The sequence below is a fragment of the Gekko japonicus genome, unplaced genomic scaffold (genome assembly GCF_001447785.1).
Source record: "Gekko japonicus isolate JY-2015 unplaced genomic scaffold, Gekko_japonicus_V1.1 scaffold2213, whole genome shotgun sequence".
Classification (NCBI taxonomy): Eukaryota; Metazoa; Chordata; class Lepidosauria; order Squamata; family Gekkonidae; genus Gekko; species Gekko japonicus.
Window position 1 is genome coordinate 88,198 of NW_015164260.1, and position 22,783 is coordinate 110,980.

The window sequence follows — 22,783 nt, forward strand, 5'->3', positions numbered from 1 at the left end:
GAGGGATAGAGCAGTGGTTCACAGGTTAAAATGCTGAACTGCAGACCAGAAGGTCTGTAGTTCGGCAGTTCGAGACCCGAGTGCCGCGGGATGGAGTGAGCCTCTGGCCCCAGCTCCTGCCAACCTAGCAGTTCAAAAGCAAGAAATTGCAAGTAGATAAATAGGTACCACTTCAGTGGGAAGGTAACAGCTTTCCGTGCACCTCGGTGTTTAGTCATGCCGGCCACATGACCATGGAGAAGTCTTCGGACAGTGCTGACTCTTCAGCTTGGAAACAGAGATGAGCGTTGCCCCCTAGAGTCAGATTTGACTGGCTTTCGAGCAAGGAAAACCTTTACCTTTAGAGTCCTTTAAAGCGACAGTTGTCAGGAAAGCTCTGGAAGATCCTCTTATTACTGGAAATCCCATACAGCCCTGTGGGAGCACTGGAGCGGATGAAAAGTAGGAATGTTGGCAGAGCTCAAGTTCAAAGTGGAACGAGGCGGCGGCCTGCCTAGCGAAAGGTCAAAAATACTGAACAAGAGGAGAAAGAGCTTCAAAAGGAAACAAAGAATGAGTGGTAATATGGGAGGTGTTCGGTTCAAGCGTCATCTCTGCTACAAACTCACAAGGTGGCCTTGGGCAAGGAAGCCACACTTTTGTGTTGTTTCCCACCTTCGATATGGTGATAATACTGGCCTAACCCACAGGGCTGTTAACAAAAACTGCAAGATAGTGTTGAACCACTTTGAAGTTGAAAATGCAAAACCGGCAAGATTTTTTAAAAGGCATTAGAACAAATTTGGAGTCCAGTGGCACCTTTAAGACCAACAAAGGCGTTGGGCATCAATGTTCCCTCTAAGCTGCGGAGTCTGGTGAGCAAAAATTCTACTTTGTGAGCTACTGGCATTAAAGTTGTGAGCGAGCGATTTGGCTACTGCATCAATTAGTTTGCTCTGGAGCCATCCTTCCCGAGCTGAGACAAAAATGTGTGAGCCGGAGGCTAAGAAACTGTGAGCTAGCTCACACTAACTCAGCTTAGAGGGAACACTGTTGGGCATCCCTTCTGTCCACTGGCCAATTGAACTCCTTAGCTTTTTAAAAAATACCTTGGGAGGGGGGCTATGCTTGCATGATACCTGAGCAGATTTCTGAGACAGTCCCCTTCCCAACGTTATCGGAGTGGGCTGTACATGTTATCAGCAACTGTAAGGGAGGCGGCAACAGATCACTGACGAGAAGTGCTTCCACCGTTCCTTTCCTCCTACTTGCTACTAAGTTTTGTGGGCTTCAAGTGGTCAAACTACTAAACCCCTTCACAGCAGTAGCACAAGACAGGGATATCAAAAGAGGAGAATGTGACGGCCCAGAGTGTGTCCTGTGCAGAGATCATGGCAGGGAAATGCAGCTTCACTGAGTTATTTATTTAGAGAATTTAAATGCTCTCTTCCGAGAACCTGCTGATGAACTCAGGAGTGTCACAAGGTTCCCCGCTAGGCTCCACAGCTACAGGCTGCAGGATGTCAGCGTAAACGGCCCAGAAGAAAGATAGCCCCCCCCCCTCAGCTGGAGACAGGTGTAGGAGACTTGTCAAATGCAGGGCTTTGAGCATAAACACAACCACGAGCCTAACCGTTGAAGCAGCCAATGGACAAAGTGGACATTCAGGCAAACTCTGCAGGTGGATTTGGGGTTGCCAACTCCCTGGAGGTTTGGGGGTGGAGATTGTGGAGGGCAGGATTTGGGGAGGGGAGGGACCTGAATGGGGTATGATCCCATAGACTCCATCCTCCAAAGCAGCCATTTTCTTCAAGGGAACAGACCTCTGTCATCTGGAGATCTGTTGTAATTCTGAGGAATCTTCAGACCCCACCCGGAGGTTGGCAGGTCTAGATCTGAGTCATCATCACAAGGGACTTGGAGGAACAGAGAAGGCAGGTTGTCCTGGATGTTGTAGAAACATCCCACTCCTATGTGGACAGATGCTCTTATCTTGTAGAGAACAGGGGGTTTCCAACTAAGGAGTATCACACAAAAGTGGGAATTAATCACTAGAATGGACTTATCTCTGTGGACACAATATTTTGTTCTGAAATCTAATAGCTGCTATGATGGTCTAAGAGGCTCAGTGGTTTGGAACTTTGTTACTTACACAATTGGAGAGAGCAGGACTTACCCAAATGATGTCCACTGATGTAGCAACATCATTTATGGGTGCATAACCGGAAGTGATATCACCACATTGGAGGGCACTTGAAACTCTACGGTAAAAAGAGAGTAGACTGGATTTATACCCTGCCCTTCACTCAGAGTCTCAGAGCGGTTTACAATCTCCTTCCCTTCCCCTCCCCACAACAGACACCCTGTGAGGTAGGTGGTGCTGAGAGAGCTCTTTCAAGGACTGCTCTTGAGAGAATAGCTCTGAGAGAATGTGTGTCTTACCCAAGGTCACCCAGCCGCTGCATGTGGAGGAGTGGGGGAATCAAAACCGGTTCTCCCAGATTAGAGTCTGTGCACTTAACCACTATGCCAAATTGGCTCCATAGGTCATGGAGTAAATCCTAGAGCATCCAGTGATATGATGACAATTACACAGCCGTTGCCATGGCATTGATGGATGCCATCCCCCCCCACTTTTTCCTGCTGCATAGAGCAGCAGCAGGGGATAGAGGTGATTGGTGGGAGGCTGCCCGCTTGGCCTGCATATTCATATGCAACATCTCCGGATCTCCCCGAGTGGCTCACAACAAAAATAATAAAATCAAGCAAGGAACAAAAAGCAATAAAAACATCATTCCAATAAAAAACAGTACAAAAAGCCAACTCAATAAAATAATTAGGAACATGGCAATAAAAATGTCACTAAAGCAAGCCAGAAACATATCAACCATGTAAAACAAACAGAATAGTTTATTGCTAAAATAGTCCTCAGGGTAGGAGTAGACCATAAAACAACAACAGAAATAGTTAAAAGCCTAGTTGAAACTAATGTTTTGGCCTGGTACCTAAAGGAAAGAAGAGTAGGTGCCAGGTGAGCCTCAAGGGAGCGGTGAGGGGCCACCACCAAAAAGCCTTGTCTGTGCTTGCTCCTCCTCTACCTCTGCAGGTGGGGGCATAGGGCAGCAGGGCTTGAGTAGAGGTTCTCAACTGGCAGGCTGGACTGTAGGGATAGATGAAAGTAGATGGATAAATTTAAGGCTGCCAGGTCTCCCCTGGCCACCGGCAGGTGACGGAGGGGTGGGGTTACCAGATCCAGGTTGGGAATCTCCTGGGGATTTGGGGATGGAGCCTGGGGAGGACAGGGACCTTTGTGGAGTACAGTGCCACACAGTCCACCCTCCAAAGCATCCACTTTCTCCAGGGGAACTGATCTCTGTGGTCTGGAGATAAGCTGTAAATCCAAAGGATCCCCAGGTCTCAGCTGGAGGTTGGCATCCCTGTGAACAGGTGTATTGACCACATGGGAATAGAGATGTAAAATTTCCTGAAATACTGAAGTGCTGGGGGGGGATCCTGTTTTTTTCCAGAAGAAAACCCACAGAATTTGAGAAGGGAAATACTTAGTCCCATCAAACCTAAACTAATTTTACTGCTTTAACAACATAAAATTAATCATTTATAACCTCACTTAGCATGTAAAATTGCAACATTTGAAATTTTTTTGGAACTTAAAAGTTATAAATGCCTTAGCTTTCTCCGAGCTTTGTGGTTAATAATATAAAACATTATCAAACGGCAGTGATTAAATTACGAGTACAGTTTTCTATTGAATTCACAATAAACTGGAACGCTGTGTGAACCGGGAACTTTGCTCTCGGTTCTTCTGCCAAAGCCTGTTAGGGCTCAAGGGCTCAAGCTGGCAAAGAGCAACTTGTTTTTCTCTTTACCAACACTCCAAGCACTTTGCACTTGAAAAGCTCACCTCTTCAGTCTCCGGTTCGCCTCTGGGGAAAGGGAGGGAGGCACCCATTAACAACACCACTCCACAGTTCAAGTCTTGGAAGGCTCTACAGAGTTTATTGAAGATGATCACAAAGGAAGGTAACCAGGGGTCTTGTTGTAGAAAAAGAGCTGCCGGAGCTCATTAGCATGACTCATTAGCATAACTTATTTGCATATGCCACGCCCCCTGACATCACCGGAAGTGACAGAAGGCCACACCCCCTGACATCACCGGAAGTGTGTCAGAAGGCCCGGCTACTTACCCTCCTGCTTCATCCTCATTCCCAAACGGAATGAGGATCGAAGCAGAGGGCGGGGTAAAGAAGGGGCGGGGCTTCACCACGTGACCGCCCCACCCCCTAGAGGTTCTCTTCCGGAGCTCCATACCTGAGAGCTCCCCCCCGACTAGAGCCCTGAGTGTCATACTGCCATCTAGGGGAGTGAGTATCAAACATACCAACATTCACAGAGTTTCATGCTCCCTGGCCCCGTAGCCTGGACAGTAAGCTTAGCTCTAAAGGAAGACATCCAATATTAAACTGCCTGCTGGCCACTCAAGGCCAAGTAGCTAATTATTATTTGCAACTGTGGAGTTCTTAAAGAAAAAAGAAAAAACTCCAAGGTCTTCGGCTAAAACAGTTCAGGGGGCTAGAGCTGAAACCACTTAGAGTGTCTATTTCAAATTAACCATCTAAAAGTGAAAAGAGAAGCACGTGCTGCTTCCATACAAACGCTTAGCTTTCAGTAATAATAGTCCCAGCTAGAAGCTGCCTCTTCCATCTGACTACTGATTAGAAAGAGTTCAGTTCTTCTCAATGAAAATTTCAGGGTTTTCCTCTGAGGCTTTGGTGCAGTTCTGCCTTATCTCCTTCTGATTCCCCCCACCCCCACCCCAGTCCAGCAAGCTGGGGCAAAAAGCTACTTTTCACCCAACCTGTGGTGTATGTGTAGAACAAAGTTTGTCAAAGTGTAATTGTCAAAGGGTACAGGAATCCTCTCATCTTTGCAAATGGTCACCTTACAGACCTCATGAATTTTAAACAAATCACACAAACACAAAAGCTGGAGTCTTTGCTGATACACATAAAACTTGTTATCTTCAGGAGGAAGATTTGCCCATTTTCAAAAAAATCTTTTAGGTTGCAGTAGGATTGCTGCCCATTGTGCCTCTCTGTAAAAACCAATTATATGCAAAGGGAGAAAAGAAGGATTCTGGCAGTGGTGGGTGGAGCCTTGATCAAATTACCTCAAAGTGTTTCTGTGAAGAACAGCCTTATGCTACAGGTGTAAATTGGTTTTATGCATTCTTAAGTTTCCCTTAAAGAACCTTAGGAGTTTATAGTTTCCTGAAGTACTTAGAAAACTTAATAAGAAAGTGATATACCCCACCCAAAACTCTACAGTTCCCAGGACTCACTGGGAATTTAAAATGGCTCTTTAAGTACCTGTTTTGTGACTTTTTGTCGGATCTACCCTGAGCCAATCCATTTTCAGTAAACGGGTACTGAAAGGGACAGAACGCTGTTAATGATTCCTTCCTGTCTCCCCCACCCTTTTCCCCCTTAGGTCTCTAGGCTAAAGTGAAGCACTTTTAAAGCCTAGAGTTAGATATCTGGTCCATGTCTTTCTTGCCTTTTTCTGAATGGAAGAGTGGATTGGCATGAGGAGGGCCATGAAGAGGCTCTTCTTGTGCTGCTGCTTTATTTATTCCATCAGTCAATATGGTAAGTGTACTCCTAGAACTGAAGGCTTGTTTTTGTTGTGAACTGGTTGGTTGCAGGTGAGGATGCATGGAAAATAGTTGGGCTTGTCCACCTCTAGGTGAGCCTGGTGTGAATAAATATACCCTGCAAGAGATGTATAACATGTGTTGAAAGGTTTAATGACCAGAGAACAAGGTGAATAGTATGCAGTCTTTAAAAATGACAGGAGCCTCTCTGTATCTTTGATGAATCTTAGCTGCACAATGTGTTTTCTGTAGGACCTGCAATAAGCATCAACAGAATGCAATTGAAAGCTTCCCCCCCTTTTGGAAGACTTCATGCAAGTAGAAGCGGGCTTGCAATTCCAGAAACTCCTGTTGGGGCTTGACTTTTTTAAAAAATGGTGTGAAATTGACTGGTAGTTGCTAAACTGAATGAACTGAATACATGTACCTGATAAGGATGTAATAATAGCACATTATGAGCTTTATGGAATGGTAGTTACAGATAGAACACGTTAATTTATACATCTCTTGCAGTGTATATTTTATTCGTTACCAGGCATTCCTAACACTGCAGCTCGGGTTGCTACACCTCTAGGTGGGGCCTGGTGTTCTCCCAGAATTACAACTGATCTTCGGATTACAAGAGATAAGATCCCCTGGAGAAAATGTCTGCTTTGGAGAGTAGACACAGAATACAGATAAAACAATTTAAAACTAAGGCTAAAATCAACTAAAACAATACTCCCTCGGTGGTGGAGCACAGCCCGTAAACACCTAATCACACTCGGCCGGAACCTACATCACATCCCTGCTGATCTCTCTGTCATTCCCAGGTTCTGCCCCCAAATACCCAGGAATTACCAAGCTGGTAACCCTAGGCACTACCCCCAAATCTCCAGGCGTTTCCCAAGGCAGAACTGGTAACCCTAGAAATAACCCCAAATGGTCAGTCATTTTTTTCAAACCATTCATGGTATTGTTGCAGACTGCAGTCTACAGCTGGCAAACTTCTCCAAAGTCGTCTAGGAAAACAGGAGTGGTTATCAGATGAACTGTCTTTCTAAAAAGATGTTCTGACCTTTGTCAGTGTTTGTAAGGCTTTCTGAATCCTAGTTCCTCAGAGCTGCTGCTGCAGAGTGTGCATTACCACCATCCCTTCCAAATTCATTTGGGGTTCCCAACTTGCCAGCTCCTCTCACGTGACTTTAACAATGGCTCTGGAATGGAGAAAGGAGCAGGTGATGTTTTCCCCACCAAATCCCCACAGAGAAAACTTCACAAGCTGAATTTTTGCTTTGAGCTGCTCTTAAAGGCCAAGATGCTTGATCAAGAACTTAGTGACCCTATTCACCAACCCTTAACAAGGGACTTGGATTTATAGTGAGAACACTTCGCTATTTCTGTTCACAAATCTAGCCCTTCAGTACCTGATAAGGATATAATAATAGCACATTATGAGCTTTATAGAATGGTAGTTACAGATAGAACATGTTAATTTATACATCTCTTGTAGTGTATATTTATTCGTTACCAGGCTTTCCTAACACTGCAGCTCGGGTTGCTACACCTCTAGGTGGGGCCTGGTGTTCTCCCAGAATTACAACTGATCTTCGGATTACAAGAGATAAGACCCCCTGGAGAAAACGTCTGCTTTGGAGAGTAGACACAGAATACAGATAAAACAATTTAAAACTAAGGCTAAAATCAACTAAAACAATACTCCCTCGGTGGTGGAGCACAGCCCGTAAACACCTAATCACACTCGGCCGGAACCTACATCACATCCCTGCTGAGCTCTCTGTCATTCCCAGGTTCTGCCCCCAAGTATCCAGGAGTTACCCAAGCTGGTAACCCTAGGCACTACCCCCAAATCTCCAGGCATTTCCCAAGGCAGACCTGGTAACCCTAGAAATAACCCCAAATGGTCAGTCATTTTTTTCAAACCATTCATGGTATTGTTGCAGACTGCAGTCTACAGCTGGCAAACTTCTCCAAAGTCGTCTAGGAAAACAGGAGTGGTTATCAGATGAACTGTCTTTCTAAAAAGATGTTCTGACCTTTGTCAGTGTTTGTAAGGCTTTCTGAATCCTAGTTCCTCAGAGCTGCTGCTGCAGAGTGTGCATTACCACCATCCCTTCCAAATTCATTTGGGGTTCCCAACTTGCCAGCTCCTTACTAGACTGCTCATGTGACTTTAACAATGGCTCTAGAATGGAGAAAGGAGCAGGTGGTGCTTTCCCCACCAAATCCCCACAGAGAAAACTTCACAAGCTGAATTTTTGTTTTGAGCTGCTCTTAAAGGCCAAGACGCTTGGTCAAGAGCATAGTGACCCTATTCACCAACCCTTAACACGGGACTTGGATTTATAGTGAGAACACTTTGCTATTTCTGTTCACAAATCTAGCCCTTCACGAGGTTCAAGATGCCCTAACATGGTCCACCTACCTGGGAAGTTACTGAAGATTAGATCTTGAGAGAAGCAGCTGACTGTTGTCTACCAATTTCAACAAACACCACCAGGGCCCTGGTCACACAGGCCAGATAACGCGGGGGGGAGGTGTGGCTGTTCGTCCCAGAGCAAAATAAAGCGCGGTAGCCCGATCACACGGTCCCCCGAGTCTCCGTGCTTTGGCTGTTAGCTGGCGATCACACGGCGATGCTGCAGCATGGCAAAGAAGCGGCACAGCGCGACCACACAAGCATTTTGCGTTTGTGTGCATGCGCAGTTCCGCAGAGTAGCACTGCTTTCAGTTTCATGTTTGTGCGCATGTGCTTACGATCAACATCCAGTTTGCGATGGGATGTGGACGGGCGCCGGATGCCACGAGATACTAGCGTTCAGGGCTATTTTTGGGCAGGAATGAACAGGAACGGAGTTCAGACTGGCTCCCAAGTTGGCCACGCCCAGCAGGAACTCATTAGCATAATAGGCCACACCCAACAGCAGAAACTCATTAGGATTGGCTACAATTAGGGGTGTATGGCCTAACATGCAAAGGAGTTCCTGCTCAAAAAAAGAAGCCCTGGGTTTTGTCAACAAACAAGGTAAAGAGAATAAGAAGCAAAAGGTGGGTGTGGCTGGATGACCACGCTTCTGGTAATATGGGGGTGTGGCCTAATATGTGAATGAGCTGTGCTGTCAGGGGTATGGCCTATTATGCTAATGAGTTCCTGCTGGGCTTTTTCTACAAAAAAAGCCCTGCTAGCGTTCCCGTGATCAGACACCCGCCTGTGCTGCGCGTTTTCCGGATACTAGTGCACTTTCCTTGGTACTTTTAACTCCGCATCTTCAGCAGTTGGCCACGGGTGCGCTATGCTTCCCGGATGTTGCGGTGTGATCGCACCCCGAAAATCCACCCAACATTCGTGCCTTTCACTGGGCAAATTCTCCGTGTGACCGGGGCCCAAGTGACTCTCTGAGAAAAACAAATCCCACTTCTAGTTAAAAGAAGTTATGGTGGTTTTATAGCCATTTGAATCTTCAGACTAACTTTTCATCTTGTGCTAATAGGTAGAGCTTCTTATACTGAAATTGGTGTACTAGAATTCAAAAGCAAATTCTATGAGCAGAATAACTCAGGTTTTCTATTGCCACTGCAGAGGTATTGTTTGAAGGTTGTTCCACTTGGGAATGGACTTGGTTAGCAACGCTGAGTATATCATGGATTTTGCCTCTCTTGGCTTTGTTTTCTAATGTTTGATTAATTCAGTGCTAACAGCTTCCATTTTAAAAGACCCAGACTCCATTTTTGGTGCTACTCAAAGCTACTGTGTCTCATTTGTTGTGAACATAAATGTGTAGGCAATAAAAATGTCGCTTCCCTCTTTTCCTCGTGCCTATGTAGTGACTCTCTAGCCATCTGTAAGCACTGTGGAAGGGACGTGGGAATTCTGTTCTCTCTGGACTAAGTAGTGGTTCAGTGCCCTGTGTTTGATTAGAATGAAGCTTCTTTAGCATGGAGAACAGAAATTTCATCACGAAGTAAAGTCCCACTGTCTGTTTTTCAGAAGCCTTGCCTCTTTCCTTGATTTGGTCAAATTTGTCTTGGCTATAAAATATACTCAAAATTATACAAAATACTCAAAATTATACAAAAAATGCATTTAATAAAGGATTGTAAATTCACACAATGTGCAGAAGATCAAAACTCCCTAACAGAATGTAGCCATTGGCTGTTGCATGATTTACAAAATATTGATATGCCTACATCATAAGGGGTGGGTAATCTCTCTGGATTTTAATGCTCTTCTATTGATGTCCTTTAAAGTTTTCTTAAGACGTGCTCTACTAGAAAACAGGTATATTGGTTTTATAGAAGAAATTGTCGCTCTAAATAGCTACTGGGCAAAAAGAACAAAGTATTCAGAACAACAACAGGTAATTACTACTGTTTTAAGAGAGAGGTATGGATTTTAACAGAGAGGCATCTCCAGGTTTAAGGCTAGGGATCAGGTGAAATCACTTGCTTGTCCTTGGTTTTGGCAGGTAGAGAAAGAGGTACTTTTCTCCCTTTCTCACAATACAAGAACTCGTGGGCACTCCATGAAATTGGTGAGCGGTCAGGTTAGAACGGATAAGAGGAAGTACTTCTTCACCCAAAGAGTGATTAACACTTGGAATTCACTGCCACAGGACGGCTTCAAAAGGGAATTAGATAAGCATATGGAGCAGAGGTCCATCAGTGCCTATTAGCCACAAGGTATAGATAGGGACTCTGGGGCAAGTGATGCTCTGTCTTCTTGGTGCTTGGGGGGGTCAACAGTGGGAGGGCTTCTAATGTCCTGGCCCCACTGGTGGACCTCCTGATGGCCCCTGGTATTTCTGGCCACTGTGTGACACAGAGTGTTGGACTGGATGGGCCTTTGGCCTGATCCAACATTGGCATCTCTTATGTTCTTATGTTTTCCCACACGGGGTTATTAATGTCTCACAGCCAGCTGGGGTTCAGAAACAGCCCAGCTGAGTGGAACAAAATTATGGCAACAAAGGAGGCAGGTGTCTGAAGACCTTGATTTTTCTCAGTCACTGAATTCCGAGATGCTGCATTCAGGTGATGCTGTCTTTCCTTCTTTTTATCTTAAACCTAAAGCTTGATAACTAAGAAATGGCTATAGTAAACTTTCTGTTCTTCATTCTGCCTTCAGAAATAACTGATGAGAGGAACACTGTTAATTTTGTTCTGCTTCAGCAGCGGTTTCTGTGGGATGAAGGAACCCAGCTTTAACAGAACAGTCAGCATTTCTAATATAATTGGTCCTTCAAAGTGTGGAGTTGTGTTCGAGTTGAAGAATAAAGTTGTGTTCTTGCTGAATCACTCTCCGACTGCTTTGTTAAGCAAGCGACTTAACCCATGGGTCCCTAATCTGAAGTTTGAATCCAGGTGGATAGCCGTGTTGGTTTGAAGCAGTAGAACAAAGTTTGAGTCCAGTGGCACCTTTAAGACCAACAAAATTTTATTCAAGGTATAAGCGTTTGTGCACAGGCACACTTCTTCAGGTGGCGGCTGGACAGATCTCCTGGGATTACCGCTGATCTCCAGGCGACAGAAATCAGTTCACCTGGAGAAGATGGCCACTTTGGAAGGTGGACTGTGTGGCAGCATACCACACTGAGGTTGCTCCCCCCCTCCCAACCCCACCCTCTTCAGACTCCACCCCCAAAATCTCCAGGTAGTTCCCAACCCAGAGCTGGCAACCCTAATCCTATGGCATTATATCATGCTGAGGTCCCTCCCCTCCCCAAACCCTGTCTTCCCCAGGTTCCACACACACCCCAAATCTCCAAGAATTGCCCAGATCACAGTTGGCCACCCTAGACCAAATTCTGTCTGTTTGGGATGGATATATCCTAGTATCAAAGGAGCAGAACTTCTGTCACAAAAGAACTGTTCAGGCCTACCTGTTTGCAGGGAGAGGAAATGGTTTATAAGTGTTTATTAACCACCAAAGCAGGCAGATGGCCAACTGAAGTCTGCAATCCAGAGTTGCTTTCTGGAGCCCAATGAGACTTCCTTGTGGGGGCAGGAGTTTCAGGATTGTTATGAGAACTATAGCATTAAGTCTCTCCTGGAACCACCATTTTAATTTCGCTTCCAGATGAGAGCAGAAGAGACACGCCACGGCAGCTCACAAGGGCTCTAGTGTGGAAAGGGCCAAACGCTGATCTTCCCTGTCAGGGGAATGCATTTGTCTTATACTGTTGCTTGGCCTGAGACCTTGAAATAGGAAAGGACACCTTCTACTTAACAAATTCAATAACTCCGCGTGGGATGTGTTCTTGTGCTTTACGCAGGACTGAAATGCGGAGTCCGTTCTTCAGAACTGGAGAGTGAGGAGGATTTTCTGGAGGCCGGACTCTTTTCGAGAATTATTGGTGGGAGAGATCCAGCACCTGGCAGGCAACTGTGGCAGGCCTGTGCTGGGTGTGCCTTTATCTCCCTCACTTTTAGGGGGGGGGCATACTTCAAGGCCATGTGCGTGGTTCTCTCCTCTTCCATTTTATCCTGTGAGGTAATTTTGAAGGGGTGGGGGATATGATTTAAGGTTATCAATCTCCTGGTGGGGTTTGGAGATCTCCTGGAACGACGACTGATCTCCAGACGGTAGAGATCAGTTCCCCTGGAGAAGAGCGGCTGCTTTGGAGAGTGGACTCTGTCACTTTTTACGGCATTATATCCCGCTTAGGTCCCTCCCTGAGCTCTGTCCCCAAATCTCCAGGGATTTCCCAACCCAAACTGGCCAACCCTGTGACACGAATTCTCTAGCACTCTAACCACTCTTCCATTCCCGTCATTTTGGAGTTTAAAGACTTAACTATTAGAATATTAATGAAGGAGTGTTATGGTATTGAAGATCTGCATCTGTCAGGTACCTTTCCCAAGGCAGGGCCTCAAGCATAGGGGTGGCTAGTGGAATGGGCATAGTTTAATAGAGTGCAGTGGAGCCCAATTTGAGCTTGCAGGCCGTCTATCATTCGTGAGCCATTCGTGTCAGTTCAGACACAAAATAGACACATTTTTCTTTCTTGACTCAGGAGACTATTGGGTGCAGTAAATAAGAAGCCTGGAGACCGACTGGCAGTGAAAGTGCAGGAAGTTTATAGTGCGATAATGGTGAATATTTACACAGAGAATATACAGACTGTTACACAGCATAACCTACCTCAGTTGGCGAGAGCTATGTCCCCCCCACCCACCTTATCAAGCCTATACCTTATATGCAAGTCCCAGCCAATCACTAACAGGGCAGACTAATTACCTACTCTTAATGAGGACAAAGAGTAGCACCTGGTAGTTAAACACCTGGCTGTAAGATTATTAGCTACTTAGCATGACAGCTAAGATTTACAGACTAGATCATACTGATCTATACACAGTAACAGCTTTCTACCTCACTTCATCCTAGACATATATGTCAATAGAGACTGCGTTTGCGTAGGACGGAATTTTAATATTGGGGGTGGTTAATGTGGTATTGTGCCAAGAGAAATTACGTTTTGGGGATGGGTCCTGGCACTAGGGGTTGAACTAACTGCACTTTGGGTTCCTTCCCTCTCAGCACGGCACTCTGTATGGGGGTAGTAATATCAAGGGCAAACCTTTTCCCTTGATGGATACCACACAAAGTTTCAAATGGCCAAAAAAATGATACATGGTATTTGTGTGGTTTTCTTTCCCCTTTCTGACTAGGTATCCATCAAGTTGGGTCTCTCTCACTTCTGTGGTGGCAGTTTGATCCATGAAAACATGGTGGTTACTGCAGCTCACTGTGTGGTAAATCTTCTTAACCCGTAAGTTTATGAATTCTTCTCTCTGTGTGTCTCTAATTCCATTTCCTTCAGTAGGCCCATTGACATTAATAGTTGCAGTCTATGCACGTCCAGCTCCTTGAATGGCAAAAAGCAGCATTAGCTTAAACTGAAGTATAAGGCTTTACATTTATATATTAGGGTTGCCAGCTCTGGGTTGGGAAGGATGTGGAGATTTTGGAGGTGGAGCATGGGAAGGGTGGGGTTTGGGGTGAGGAGAGACCTCAGCAGGATGTAATGACATAGAGCAGTGGAGTCAAACATAAGGCCCGGGGCCAGAACCGGCCCGTTTAAGGCTCTTATGTGGCCCATGAGCAACTAGTGCAAAGGAGGGAACAGGAGACTGCTTGATGGGGGGGCGTGTGGCTTCAGTGCTGGAGAACCACTTTGTCTGTAGCAGTCAAGCAGTGTGGGAACATCTGCCCAGTGCTGTACTTCTGGCTCTCCAGTCTGCCCATGTGGGTTTTCCTTTGCACTCCCCCTCCCAGCCCATGAGGAGAGGAGGAGGAGGAGGAGATTGGATTTATACCCTGCCCTTCACAACCCAAAGGAGTCTCAGAGCGGCTTACAAACTGCTTTCCCTTCCCCTCCCCACAGCAGACACCCTGTGAGGTAGGTGGGGCTGAGAGAGCTCTTTCAAGAACAGCTCTGACAGAACTATGGCTTGCCCAAGGTCATCCAGCAGTTGCGAGTGGAGGGGTGGGGTATCAAACCCGGTTCTCCAAGATTAGAGTCTGTGCACTTAACCACTACACCAAACTGGCTCTCATGGGGCCTTCCAGTGAGAATACTCTAACTCGGAGCTTACCAGCTACAGTCCCTTATACAGTTTATATCTCAGGTACCTGGCATTACATTTATGGCACACATGGCCCAGCCCAACAAAGTGACGTTTATGTCAGATCTGGCCCTCATAACAAATAAGTTTGACACCTCTGAATAGTCTAGCCTCCAAAGCAGCCATTCTCTCCAGGGAAACTGATCTGTATAGTCTGCAGATCAGTTGTAATAACAGGAGATTTCCAGGTGCTACCTGGAGGGTGGCGACCCTATTTATATATGAACATATCAACAAAACATGTCTTTTGGTCTCTGTGGATGGATTTGCTACCCCTGTCTCTCTCCCCCCCCCCATCCTACTGGTTCTATCTGTGCTCCAACTGAGAATTTAAAGTCTGTTCTGGTGTTTTGTAATAAAACTAGAGAAACACTTTCACAAGATTTCTTGCTAAGGATAGAAAACAATATTCAGCAGACAGAAAGCAATATTCCATCAATGGGATTGATAGCCTAAATGTCACCGTTTCAGTAAGGCTTCTTCATAGATGGATAATCACCACACACAGCAATGTATTTAGGCTAGCAATCCCATTGATGGAATATTGCTTTCTGTCTGCTGAAAATATTTGGATAGAACAACTTGGGAGCAAGTGACTACTTGAGAGCAAGAAGCATACAACAATTTGTGTATCTCGTCTTCAGAAGCGCCTTGAAGTTTGTACACTACAACCAAGAATGACACAACAGTCTACTATCTTTAAAGAAGTACTTTATTGTTGGCGCAGCACTTTACTCCTTCCTTTCTTTGAAGACTAGAGTCTTGGACTATTAAGCGTCTATGAGATTGCCTGTGGTTTCCATTGCAGTGTGATTGGATTGTACAATATATGAGTTTTGCCTTTACTATTTATATTTATGATCTGTTGAGACTGCACTCTTCAATATTGTTGAAATATATACGTTAATATAACCACTGGGGTTTTTGTTGTTGTTTGTTTGAAGGAAGTAACCAGACAAAGGGAGGGATCAGACTCTTTCTCCTCATGCCATCATTCGTTGTTTTAAATCACCCCTAAAGTGCTATTTTTTTTAGGGACAGGGTACAAATACCTTTAAGATTTCCCCGAACAGAAGTTAAAAACAGGTGGGTGGGTGGGAAGTTTTTAGTAGAAAAACTAGCTGAGAGAAAAAGAGTTGAGTCTCTCTCCTTTAAATTGCTGCTCTTAAAGTGAGGGAAATAATCATGGGATTACAAGTAAAGTGTAGCTCCGCTCTCAGGCAACTCCACTCTTACCTGAGTCAGCTGTCTAAAATGATTTTAACTGGTGATGCAGGAGATTAAGCCAACAAATGTGCCCTTTTGCAGCCCTGCCAACTGAGCTACAATTCTTCTCCCTTCTTGCTGACTCGGTGCTTTGTTTAACAGGGAACTTGCGAAAAATCTGATTGTAACTGTCGGAGAATTCGACCTCAGAAGGACAGATAAAGGAGAACAGAACATCCCTGTCTTGAAAATCATTCTCCACCCTGCGTTCAGCAGATTTGGACATATGAATTCAGATATAGCGCTTCTGTATCTGAAATACAGAGTGAAATATGGTAAAGAGGACTCGATCAATAGTAACTGTTGATGGGAAGAGTACTGGGGGAATATTAATATCCTGTGTTTCTCCTCATACTCAAGGCAACTTGTGTGGTATCTCTTGGCTCCTGTGATTCCACTAGACCTGCTGAGGCAATTCCTATAACCTGAAAGAGCCAGCGAGGTGTAGTGGTTAAGAGCGGCAGACTCTAATCTGGAGAACCGAGTTTGATTCCCCACTCCTCCACACAAAGCCTGCTGGGTGCCTTTGGGCCAGTCAGAATTCTCTCAGGACTCTCTCAGTCCCACCTACCTCACAAGGTGACTGTTGTGGGCAGAGGAAGGGAAGGCAATTGTAAGCCACTTTGAGACTCCTTAGGGTAGAGAAAAGTGGGGTATAAAAACTACTCTTCTTCTGCTCCATAGAAGGGAGAATTCTGTCAGGTGCAGCTTCTCCTTCCTGGGACCACTGTGACGGGAAGGTCACATCTGGTAACAAAAGATTCTCTTTTGTGTCTCTCTTTGAGGTACAGAATTCTTGGCAGCCCTGACTACGCCCTTGCTGTTGTGCTCGTAAACCTCATACACACTCATATCACTCACAGTTCAGATATATTTGCTTTTTATTTGGTCTTTGTAGCTTGGTAAAGGTCCTTAGACTTCCTTAGGAGATAACCTAATGCTCTTCACATAACTACAATTCCCAGGTTTCTTGGGGAGAGGGAATGGGTGCGTTCAGATGGGGCATTTTAGCCGGCATAAACTGCTCTGGTTGATCTGGAAGAAACGCGATCCCACTTACCTTCTGGCTGCGCAGCACATTGCGATATGCCCATCCACACTTCAGGCGCTCAGCAGAGTGCGTCGGCATTAAAAAAATTTTTTTTACACAGTTTGCACATGTGCATAGGCAGGCTTCCTTATAATGAAGATCTTTGCGCAGGCACAGAACAACCCAAGCATGCCTTGAAGCGAAGATGTCCCTTTAAATTTTTACTCTGAAACTGGCCTCCATGAGGTCCCAGACTCATCTAAAGCCTTACACTAGGCCCCCCCCTTTTTTTTTAACAAACGCCAGGGTGAAGCTTTGCCCAAGCGCACATCGAGGAGACTTAAAAAAAAAAGCGGCCGAAAAGCGGAAGCCTCGGGCTTCTGAACGGAAGTGGCTAGACCGGCAGAGAGCAATCAGACGGGGATAATGCGGTTGGAACCGGTGCACTCAGGATACCACCACTTGGGGACCTAGTGGCAGAATACAACGGTTTAAAGCTGTTTACAATGGTTAGGGACGGAAGGCAGATGTTTGCCGTGTGATTGCCCATAAGTACACCGATTCCAACCGGCATCTATACCGGCATAAATGCCCCATCTGAACGCACCCAATGAGTATTAATTACATGAAGGTATATTTCCCAAGACTCCATGGGCAATGTCATACTGCCTCTTTGCAGGTGCTTCTTTCTGTCGTAGTGCCCAAAGGCTGAGACCGCAAATGGGGCCATTCCTTAGTAGACATTGCTGTAAAAAAGGCAGGTGGGTTTAACAGGATGCAGGACTTTGTAAAGAACCAACTTAAGAAGAACTCCCCTGTTTACATCTTAAGAATGTAAAGCTGAAACTGTAACATAGAGAACAGGCAGTTTTCATTTCACTTGATTCTGTATGGAAAGAAGAGATATAACCGTTCAGGAATTATTTTAAAAAATACCTTTTTAAAACATTATTAGAAAATTGCTTAATGTGCTTCTCTTTATTTTAGGGCATGAAGTACAGCCAATCTGTCTTCCCCACAAAGAAGATACATTTGAAGAGGGCATGCTCTGTGTTGTGAGTGGGTGGGGCAAGGTCTCTGAAGGTAAGCCCACAGCAGGCCCATAGCCAGAAATTTTTAATTTGGGGGACCTTTTAAAAAGTTGGGGGGCCCAGAAATTCACGTGCAGCCCCCGCTTCTCCTCCAAACCATTTAAAGAGTCCCTTTAAATGCTTTGAGGGAGAAGGGGGGGAGCGATGCGCAACTGCACTCCAAGCCGCAAATTCACACCTTGGAGTGTAGGTGCGCGGCTCCCACTTCTCCCTCAAAGCATTTAAACTTTAAATGCTTTGGGGGAGTGCAGGTGCATGTGGGGCCTCCCTCCGCTTCTCCCTCAAAGCATGTAAAGTTTAAATGCTTTGGGGATCAGGGGGCTGCACACTTGCACTCCAACCCATGAATTTGTGGCTTGGAGTGCAGGTGCACACAGCTTCCCCCCGCTTCTCTCAAAAAATCATGGGGCCTTGAGAGGAAGTTAGGGAGAGCTGGGCCCCAGGAGGCCCCACTGTAGCTATGGGCCTGGTCCACAGTAAGCTTCCACTTTCAAATACCAGGGTGATAGCAATTGGGTGGCATCTGTAAAAGGGCACCACTATAACACGGGTCGGTATTTTTCAGAAAGTGCTGTCAAGTTGCAGCTGACTTGGGGTGACCCTGTGGTGGAACGGGCCCACTCCAGCCTGCAGGCCCTCTTCCACCCTGCCCTCCAATGTTTTCCCCAACACCTAGACAGCCTGTTCTTTCTCTCTTGGGTAACCACTGCCACCACCTTAACTTTGTAAGGAATTGCCCACCAGGAGGGTCAGGACTCCCAGCTTCCCTTCCAAGTTCTGAGGCCTTGCCTCTGTGTCTCCCATCCCAGCGCCTGGTCACTATGGGGACCATTTACTGCCTTAGGCCCAATAAAGGTATTGTATTTGTACTGCCTTAGGGGCACCCTAATAGCCACTTGCCAACTGACTGTACAGTTTATGCCGGCTGAAACGCCCCGTCTGAACGCACCCTATGTGTGACATCAAGTTGGGTCAGGCATCTTTGTCCCAGCTCATATCACACCTAAAGTATATTTTGGCCCTTAGAGGTGAGATTTGCTCCAGGGTTCTCCTAACTCACAGCACAGGCGTTTTTTTTAAGCCATGATGCTCAATTTCTGTACAAATGAATGCAATAACTCTGACATTGCTTTTGCTGCAGTGCTGCTGTATCTGTTAGATCACAGCTAGTGCAGGATTTACTGCAGCTAGATTCCGTCTTTAGACTGAGAGGGTTTCACTTATATCATCAGGCTATTGTGAGAGGAGGGGATATGTAGCAGAGGGAACTCCTCTTCTTGTGATTTTTCTAATTGCAGATGAGAAGTTATGATCTGACAAATTCCTCCCTCTAACATACTACTGGCATACGTAGAAAACCACTGCATTGGCCCTCGGGCTACATGCTAGTAGGCCAGTCAGAAGATCAACAGTCTGCTCCCAAGTTGCCAACCATGCAGAATACTGAAGTAGCCAGAGGTGCATTTCTTACCTCTTCCACAACACCAGAGGTGCATTTCTTATCTCTACCCTAACACCACACTCCTAAGCGGAGTTATACTATTCTAGGTCCATTGACGTCAATGGGCTTAGAAGGGGGTGCTTTTGCTTAGGGCAGCACTGTGAGAGTACTTTAAAGTAATGCTCCTTTTTTCCTTGTTTAGTACCTGAGCCAAGTCACCTGCTGCCCACCAGTCTGGAAGACTGCAGCTCCCATGGAATGTTGATATTTGGAGAAAGTGGGCACATTCGGCACTCTTGCCTAATGGGGGATCACTACCTTGATAACAGGTATCTGTTGAGTTCCAGGCCAGCAATCCATCTTGTGCAGCAGGCATTTGTAAGCAAGGCTGCCAAATGTGCTGACCGTCTTGTGTCGTTGGTTCCTCCTGAAATGAAAAGAAGGCATGTAAAGAAACACAGCAGAGGTTATTTTGCAAGATCTCTCACCCTGTTTGGCCAAAACGCCACATGCTCTTCTTTCAGTGTTATGTCATAACCCCGTTCTTAGCATAAAACTGCCAGTTACCTCTGTAAACATGGGCTTCCGAATATACGTGCGCTGGATAATGCTAATGTGGGAATGGGGGCACTTGCAAGAGAAACTGGACATAACACCCCTGTCATTACCCCAGGGGGTCTCCGCCTTCCGCCACCACCAGCCTGGACTTATGGTCCCTGTTGAGAAGGCCCAGGGTACCCTCTCAAGCACATACAAAATGGCCCCTTTTTCAGCCGAGAACACACAGGCGTGATTGACCCAGGCAGAGAAAAGAATTAAACAGAAAGGGTTTATTAAAAGCAACACTGGGGCAGGGAAAACAAGACAAGGCAAGGAGCTTAAAAAGCGTATAACAGTGTGAAAAGGCAAAATAAACATAAACTAACGCAGCTACCTGCTCTACTTCCAGGCCCACAGCCTGTCTAGCACTCACACTGAGCCCAGTGGAGATCTTCCTCTCTCCCACACCAGCCTGTCCCCACAGTGAGAACAGGCCGCAAAGAGAGACCCGAAAGAACACCCTGTTTTTTTCTCAGTGAATGGCGAAGACCAACTCTCCTCACACAGTTCAACAGTCTCCTCACAGAATCTGCCTCTCTGATTGGCTATAGCCCATTGCTAAGCCTTATGGGGACTGTGGGCTGTCTGCTCACTGCCATGCAGGTCTCTCCTGGGACCAGGCCGCACTAGGCCCTGCTCCCAGTCCTGCACAGATCATGACAACCCCTCTTCTGAGGGTGAGGTCAGGCTCTGTGGTAGAACATTTGCTTGGCATGCAGAAGGTCCCAAGTTCAGTCCCTGGTATCTCTTGTTAAAAAGATCAGGCAGATGTGAAAGACTTCTGCCTAAGACTCTAGAGAGCTGCTGGCCATTGGAATAGACAAGACTGACTTTGATGGACCAGTGGTCTGATTCAGTATAAAGCAACTTTGTGTGTTCTGCAGGTTGCACTCCAGCCCAAGTCAGGCTTACTTCTGATCTTGGAAAGACATACATGAGGAAGCAGTTGGAGAGAGTTTACAGAGATAAGCAAGGAGGGAGGGTTAAGCACATACTCCATCCTATCAAATTATTCCTTGAAATGCTCCCCTGAGTTAGCATTAATCTGCCAAATGCTAGTTGAGGAACCACCTGTTTGCTGTGGCAATTTAGTGCTTCCTTTAACGACATCGTAAATCCTTATTGCATCCCATAGCCAGTCAGTGTCACCTGTCTGCTGCCAGCAGCTGTCCATCAGAAGACGTAACTTCTGACACACACGTAACTTTACACACACTTTGGTACATTTTCATCTACCTGCTGTGGAGTAAATCTCGCAGCCTGAGAAGCCTGATAGTACTGATTATTATGCATTTACTCTGTGTCCATTTTTGTCTACTTGTGCTAATTTTTACATCCTCCCCAACAAGCCTGTGATGAAAAAGATGCACGGGCTAGGACTTTACACAAAGGAAAGAAGCAAAATGTGTTCTTCATTTTTATTCATGTATAAAAACAGTCTACTTGTAGCTGCTTTTTCTTCCTGTTTGACATACAAACACCCCCACACAAAAAACCCACTTTTTCATGTATAAAAACAGTCTACTTGTAGCCGCTTTTTTCTTCCTGTTCGACATACAAACACCCCCACACACAAAAACCACTTTTTTACACACAGAGTGATTAATATGTGAAATACACTGCCAGAGGATGTAGTGATGGCCACAGGAATAAACAGCTTTAAAAGGGGTTTAGATAAGACTTATCCTCCATGAATCTATCAAGGCTACTACCCATGGTGACTGAAAGTAACCTCCATATTCAAAGGCACTAAACCTCTGAATCCCAGAGCCAGGAGGCAACATCAGGGGAAGGCCTTGGCCTCTATGCCCTGTTATTGGCTGTCCAGAGGAACTGGTTGGCCACTGTGTGAGACAGGATGCTGGACTAGATGGACCACTGGTCTGATCCAGCAGGGCTCTTCTTATGTTCTTATAACTTATCATGCAGGGAAAAAATGAATTTGTCCTGAAGCTGCATGACTTTAAAAAGCAGCCAGATTCCTGCTTAAAAATGAAATGGAAGGCTTGGCCCAGCAATGAATGCAGGGCATTTATTCCCGTCAAAAGGGTTGGTGACAGTTCAGAACTCCTGTGCTATGCTAAAGGGGTAGTGGCTTGGCCTCTGTCCTTGGTGCTGATGCCTCTTGGCTTGTCTGCTTGCAGCCGATGCAGCTGGAATATAACCGTTCCGGAGGATAAATTCGTACTCGTGCAGTTTATCACAGTAGACATAGAAGATCAGGTTGGATGTGACCAGGACTACGTGAATGTTCATTCAAGTGAGGGGAAATTAATTGGTATGTAAAATGTTTCTCTTCCAGCCTTCCACAGTTAGGGCATAGTTAACAGATGGATTCTAGATTAGGTAGTAATAGCTGGATTCTAGGTTGGGGACCCTCTAACTCTATCCATTATGCAGTGCATTCTGATAACAAAAGGAATTTGAGGTAGACTCTGGTAAAATGTTCTAATGCCTACACAAGAGTGCGAGAGTACTTCACATTCAATCAGTTTCTGCTGATCTCAGAGTTTACGTGTGTATGCCTGTACCAACTTTCCCCCCCCTTAAGTAAATATGGGAAGAGCTAATGTAGTTTCCTTCTAATTCCCAGTTTGGGCTTCAGTTCCAGATTTCATTATGGAAAAATTGATACCTCCATAGAATACCTGTAGCATTTCTTGTGACATTAAATTGCCTTCCAGGCTTGCTGTTTGAAGCAGCAAGCCAGAACACCGATTCATGGACCATTTGCTGTCCCTCCTGAACGGGTCTAGGGGGAAAAGATATGAGATCAGTCTTGCCCACATGCTTCTGCAATCCACACCCTGCATCCATGTGGGATAGTGCCATGGGAAAATGGCTCACACCTGCCTGGATATGTTCGTTAATTGGGGGGGGCTTGCTGGGAAGATTTCCATACCCCTAATGTGCATAGTTCAGCCGCAATCCCCAATATGGAGCCCACTAATGTGTGTTTTGATGCCGTTTGCTTCTTCCTCTCCCCCAAAGAAAAGAGCCAGTCCTGGCTGTCTTCCAGGAGATGCTTAAGAAAGACCCCTTAGGGTCTTCAGGGAGCTCTCATTTGGAAATAGCTGCCT

The 22,783-nt window shown here is 45.7% G+C and overlaps 1 protein-coding gene across 1 annotated transcript in view; it reads left to right on the forward strand.

Moving 5' to 3' along the window:
- Positions 1-447: 447 nt before the first annotated feature.
- LOC107108293 (ovochymase-1-like) overlaps positions 448-22,783 on the forward strand; it is a 57,797-nt gene continuing 35,461 nt past the window's right edge. Inside the window, exons 1-7 of the mRNA XM_015408713.1 lie at positions 448-559; positions 11,923-12,041; positions 13,319-13,419; positions 15,644-15,816; positions 17,559-17,654; positions 19,306-19,432; positions 21,848-21,981. Coding sequence (XP_015264199.1) covers positions 448-559; positions 11,923-12,041; positions 13,319-13,419; positions 15,644-15,816; positions 17,559-17,654; positions 19,306-19,432; positions 21,848-21,981 — 862 coding nt within the window. The remainder of the gene's footprint in view (positions 560-11,922; positions 12,042-13,318; positions 13,420-15,643; positions 15,817-17,558; positions 17,655-19,305; positions 19,433-21,847; positions 21,982-22,783) is intronic.